The sequence below is a fragment of the Merops nubicus genome, unplaced genomic scaffold (genome assembly GCF_000691845.1).
Source record: "Merops nubicus isolate BGI_N331 unplaced genomic scaffold, ASM69184v1 scaffold10284, whole genome shotgun sequence".
Classification (NCBI taxonomy): domain Eukaryota; kingdom Metazoa; phylum Chordata; class Aves; order Coraciiformes; family Meropidae; genus Merops; species Merops nubicus.
In genome coordinates, this window is record NW_008602275.1 from 322 (window position 1) to 6,376 (window position 6,055).

The 6,055-nt window shown below is 52.1% G+C and overlaps 1 protein-coding gene across 1 annotated transcript in view; it reads left to right on the forward strand.

The window, feature by feature from the left end:
* Positions 1–4,223: 4,223 nt before the first annotated feature.
* The window catches only part of PPP6R2 (protein phosphatase 6, regulatory subunit 2), a gene marked incomplete at its 3' end in the record, with an annotated part of 36,136 nt that continues 34,304 nt past the window's right edge, over positions 4,224–6,055 (forward strand). Inside the window, exon 1 of the mRNA XM_008938306.1 lies at positions 4,224–4,464. Coding sequence (XP_008936554.1) covers positions 4,238–4,464 — 227 coding nt within the window. The remainder of the gene's footprint in view (positions 4,465–6,055) is intronic.

The window sequence follows — 6,055 nt, forward strand, 5'->3', positions numbered from 1 at the left end:
GGAATTCTGTAAGAATAAAGTGCTTTTCTAGACTCAGTTCTGGCCCTGCTGGAATCAGGGCTGAGTTCTGCCCTGTAATGTGTGTCAGAGATCTGCCTTGAAATGCTGAGGGTCCAAAGGCAGGGAGTAGATGTGTGGAGGAGGAGGGTGGGAGGACAGAGCTGTGAGGAGCCCATACCTGGGCTGGCCTCAGACGTTCAGCCAGGGCTCCGTGGGGTCAGCAGGGCTGCTGGAGAAGACAAACTTGCAAAGATTTTCTTGATTTCTTCCAGATCTCTGAGCTAAAGACATTAAATGAAGGCATTATGATGACATGGAGAGAAGCTCTCTGAAGTAGAAAAGCTGCCTGTGATGAGTTCTGAAGCACTGAGTGGAGCTCTGCAGAGTTTGTAATCGAGTGTCCCGGGTCACAGAGCTATTCCAAGACCACAGATAGCCTTAATTTCCCAAGGTAATCCTTTTGTCTTCCAGAGACCCTCAGACACACGCAGACATGAAGAATCTTTGAAGCCAGGCAGGGTAGAAAGGGCCTGTCAATAATCTAATTGGTCAGACAAGCAGAGTTTCTTTTCAGGAGGCTCATTCGTAGCCCCTGTCAGCCCTTCAGAGGAGGGTTTGGTGTGAAGGGGACCCAGATATCTGCAGACACCACGTTGTCAGTGATCTGCTTAGGCTCCTCAGGTGCCCTGCTGTGGTGACTGCTGGTGTCCTCCTTCAGGGACCCAGAGGAAAGGGGCATTTTGTGGGGCCTTTCTTTTATATTTTTAAGGCTGGTTTCACAGTGCTGGGCTGTGGTTATGCAAGTGGTGGAGCTGGCAAAAGATCAGGCGTGGTGACGTCTCTGGGTGCTGGAAGAAGCCAAAGGAATGGTTGGAGCAAGTGCTGCTGCTGCAGGAACAGCAATGTGGGCTGGGGTAAAAAAAGCACCACGGTCCCGGGGGCTGGATCACGAGCTGGTACCTGGGAGTGCAGCCCAGGGACAGCTCCTGACCCATTTCCTTCAGCTTCCCAAAGGTGTCTTCGCTTACCAGTGGTGTTACAGGGGAGGTTTGTCTCCCCTGAGCTGTGCTCAGCACTGGTGTGATGGGGAAGAACAGTCACCACAGCATCGTAGAATGGTTTGGGTTGGAAGGGACCTAAAAGAGCTTCTAGTTCCAACCCCCACTAGACCACACCTCCCACCAGAGCAGGCTGCACAAGGCCCCCATCCAACCCAGCCTTGAACACATCCAGGAATGGAGCATCCATAAATTCCCTGAGCAGCCTGTGCCAGGGTCTCCCCACCCTCACAGTGAAGATCTTCCTTACATCCCATCTAAATCTCCCCTCTTCTGCTTTGCAGCCATCACCCCTCGTCCTGTCACTACAAGCCCTTGGAAGAAGTCCCTCCCCAGCTTTCTTGTAGGCCCCCTTCAGGTACTGGAAGGCTGCCAGAAGATCCCCCCAGAGCCTTCTCCCCTCCAGGCTCAGCAGCCCCAACTCTCTCCTGCTGGCCTCACAGCAGAGGGCTTCCAGCCCTCCTTCTCTTACTTTATTCATTGTTAATGATTATTTCCTGAAACCACCTTTGATCCCCATGCCCACACCACACCACCATCTCCTTGTGGTCCCTCATTGCCCCTGACCTGTGGCACACACAGCCCCAGGAGCCAACTGGCTCTTCCTGCACGGGGCTCCTTCCCTCAGAACCTGGTTTGTTCTCCTTTCTTCAGCCTTCTGCCCATGCAGCAGAGCCCCAGGCTTGGAGTGAGGGTGAGAGTGTCTGGGGAAGAGTTCAGTCTGAGACATGAAACGGGAGCCAGAAACGAAAGGCTGTGCTCCAGTTCCCAGAGAGTTGAGTGACTTTGCTGCTTTTTGAAGTGCAAACATCTCCTGATGAGGATTTAGAGTTATCTTGTACTCTCTGAAGATGCTGGAAGCGTTTTGGGGGAGAATGGAGATGAATCCTCACTCCCTGTGGGGAGCAGGGAACATATGACAGTGAAAGTGAAATCAAGCAGGAATTTAAACTGTGCCAAAATAAGCTGAGCTCCTTCTTTGGCAACTGATGCTCTAAATAAAAGAAATTCAGTAAATCCCATTTCTTTGTGGAGATCATGAGGGATTTGGGCATCATGGCCAGAACAGGGCTGTGAGGGGTTGGGGCTCCTTGGGGGATTGTGATGGATTGGCTGATCCTGAGGAGAGATGCTGAAGGGAGGAGTGACAAGAGGAAATAGTGAGCAAGAGGAAGACCACTGAAAGAGTTTCTTAGGATAGTCTGAACCCTGTCTTGTTTTGGTATAATTAATAACTTTTCTAAAAGTTGAAGTCTGTTGGGGAAGCTAACTGGAAAAATGTAATTAATAGAGCTCAGAGAGAAAAATCAGGGTAACAAAAGCATGAGGGGTAGGAGTGGGATGAGGATGAGTAATACAAAGTGCAGGGCTCTATATTTAGCAAAAAGCATTTGAAGGGGAATGTTCTTATTAATCTACATGTCAGTAGTGAAACCTCATCTGAATACAGTGCATGGTTTTGGTCACCCACAGGACTCCTGTGAAGTGCAGCAGATACAGAGAGGGGATGTCAGGGGATGGTTGGAACCATTGAGGGTGGGGCTGAGGGACCCTGAGCAGTGCCAGCGAGACTTGGAGGGGTCAGAAAATGCAGCTGAGGCAGGGATTGATCACTGTCTGTGAAAGGTAACTTAGAATCACAGAATTCTTTAGATCAGAAGAGACCTTTCAGATGGAGTCCAACCACCCCCCAGCCCTGCCAGGTCCCCACTGCCCTGTGTCCCTCACCCCACATCTCCACGGCTTGGAAACCCCTCCAGGGGTGGGGACTCCACCACTGCCCTGGGCAGCCTGGCACAGGCCTCCACAGCCCTCCAGGGCAAGAAATTGTTCCTCAGGGGCAACTGAAACCTCCCCTGGGGCAACTTGAGGCCATTTCATCAACTTACTGTGGTTTTGTGGGACAAGGCTGCAGACCAGGTCAGTCTTTAATAGTTTATCAGGTTTTGTTACATGCAGTATCTCAATTCACCAGTTTTGCAAAGACCTGTGTCAAAATATTTTGTGTTTTGGTTGGGATGATGTAGAAGGTCCATGAGAAACGTGCTGTGAGGGGAGGGTTTCATTTCAGCAAGTATTTACAAGGACTTGAGCCCCCAGACCTGTTGGGACAGGAGGCTGTTCCTGGAGGTTCTAGTTCTGCCTTTGATTTCTAGTGTCCTTCTGCCCATTCTGTTATTGGGAAACCAAAGAGACTTTTCAGCCCCACAGAAGGCCACTCACAGTTTAACACTTCAGTGAGTTTAGTGGTGTGTTCTAAGGTTTCTATTTGTTAGGAGTTCAGCTCTAGGTTTGCTGATGTTCCAGCTCAGAGTGTCTAGTAGGTTGGGGGATTTTCAGTACTTTCCAATTCTGCTCTATCCCTACGTGTCTCTTGCTGTCCTGTTCACACTGGAGGAGTTTCTTCACTTCAGTACATCATCAAACATTGGAATGATGGCTGATGAGCATGGCTGTGGAACACAAAACAATCAAAAAACCCCAAACCTGCAAAATGCAAACTGCTGCTTGTGCAGCTGTGTGATGTCCCTGCCTGTGACCAGCCTGGACTGCATCCAGCAGAGCTGTGGGGATCTGATCATGCTGAGCAAGAGCTAAAGGGCCCCGGGGGGCAAGAGGCTGGGGCCAGACTCTGCTCAGTGGTGCCCAGCCACAGGCCAAGGGGCAACGGGCACCAACTGGAACCCAGGAGGTGCCACCTGAGCAGGAGGAGAAACTTCTTTGGTGGGAGGGTGCAGAGCCTGGAGCAGCTGCCCAGAGAGGCTGTGGAGTCTCCTGCTCTGGAGAGATCCCAAACGTGGCTGGTGTGACCCTGGGCACCCTGCTGGGGGTGAGCTGCTGGAGCAGGGGTGGGATGAGGTGATCCCCAGAGGTCCCTTCCAACCCCTTCATGCTGGGGCTCTGTGTATGAACGTGCTCTCTCATTTTAGTTCAGGCTCCTTGCAGTTCAATGTCTCTCATGCATTTGTGGTGTCCATTGTTGGTATCCTGCAGCTATAATCAAAGTTGTGTTGGTTTTCCAGTGCTCCTGATTCTGTTCACCCAGTGTAAGTGATGTGTACAAGCTGCCTGGCAGCTCTGCCAGTGTGCTCTGCTCAGAACTGTGAAGGAGGAACAAACAGTGAAGGTGGAAGAATAACTCTGTGCCTTCCTTTTCCAGCTAGTTGTGTCCCATCAACATGTTCTGGAAGTTCGATTTGAACACAACATCACACGTGGACAAGCTGCTGGATAAGGAAGATGTGACACTGCACGAGCTGATGGATGAAGATGACATCTTACAGGAGTGCAAGGCTCAGAACCGCAAGCTGCTGGATTTCCTCTGCCAGCAGCACTGCATGGAGCAGCTGGTCACCCTCATCACCCACGAGCCCCCCCTGGACATGGACGAGAAGGTTCGCTTCAAGTAGGTATTGGGTGGCTGTGCTGCCTGGGGAGCACTGCCCAGGGGGGGCTGCAGTGCCCAGGGGGGGCTGCAGTGCCCAGGGGGGGCTGCAGTGCCCTGGGGTGAGCTGGGGGAGACCTTCCCAGCCCTGAGAGACAGGCTTTCCAGTACTGGGGAACAGCTCACAGCATTGTGTTTGTAATGCACTTCCAGAAGCTTCTTTCTTTAGTTTTAAGGGTTTCACGTTGAGTTTGTCTAAAAAACTCCACCCAGGACTCTTGCTGTTTTTTCAAAGCTTTGCAGGGGAAATAATCAGTATGTGAAAAGCACCTTTAGTGCATTTTGATTGGAACTGGAAGGAGCCTTCTGCTCAGTTACCCACTTCTGAACTTGAGTGGTTTTCAGCAGCCAAGCCCACAAAAGAAAGGGAGCTGTGCAGTGAGTGAAAGCTGGAATAATTTCAGTGTGCAGCTTCCAGTGTGCAAAACCTGCTGGTTTTGATGGTGGTGTAGTCAGGGTGAGGATCTGGCTCTGCTGGTGAGCCCTTCAGCCCTGCCTGGTTCTCACAGCCAGGGGTTAGACACTCACACTAAATGGATGCTTCAAAATGTTTACGTTTGCATTTGGGAAGTTTGTTTTGCTTTTAAGTTTATGTAAAAATGAAAGGCTGCTCTGTGTATAAATAAACAAGTAAACCCAGGCACTTTGGTCACTGTGGGAAGGGATCAGAGCTGGTTGGTGGTGCATGGAATCCCCAGAGGAGGTGGCAGTGTAGCTGAGGTTTATTTTTAGGTGAGGCAGTCACCTAACCAGAGCTATCAGCTGCTTCCAGGAAATCCGTTCTGTGGTGAGGTGGAATTTCTGTGGCTGCCTTTGCACAGCTTCTGCTGCCAGGGGGGAGTTGCCAGCAGGAGCCAGCAGTGGCACTGTCCTGCTCCTGTCCCACAAGTGCAGGGGTTGTGCAGGGGCTCCGAGACCCGGCGTGTGGAGCACAACAGGGCAGGGACCTCACCTGTGTGCTGGTGTGCAGCAGGTCCTACAGCCAGGGCCTGGCTCCTCCTGGGGCTGGCTCTGCATCTCCTGCCACCCACCCTTGGTCCCAGGGCAGCTGTGGCCCAGCCTGTGGTGAGCTCCCCCCAGAACGTGTGGGTGAAGCTCCCCTGAGTGCCCAGAGGGGGTGAGCAGAGGGGGTGCTGGGCAGTGCAAGGTGTTGGGCCCCTTGGTGGGATCTGGCTGGATTTTGCCAGAGCAGAAGCCAAGGGGTTCCAGTGCCATGCCATGCCTCTGGTGTCCCTGCAGAGCACACACTGCTCCCTCAGCCAGGGTATGCAGCTCTGGTTCTTCATGGGGGGTTGGACTAGATGAAAAAGGACATTGAGGTTCTGGAGAGGGTGCAAAGAAGAGCAACAAAGCTGCTGAAGGGTTTTGAGGATTATGAGGAGCTCCTGAGGGAGCTGGGGTTGTTTAGCCTGGAGAAGAGGAGGATGAGGGGTGACTTCATCCCTGTACAACTCCCTGACAGGAGGTTGTAGGGAGGTGGGTGGTGGCCTCTCCTTACATGCCACAGCTGACAGGACAAGAGGAGATGCTGTTGTTATGCCAGGGGGGGTGT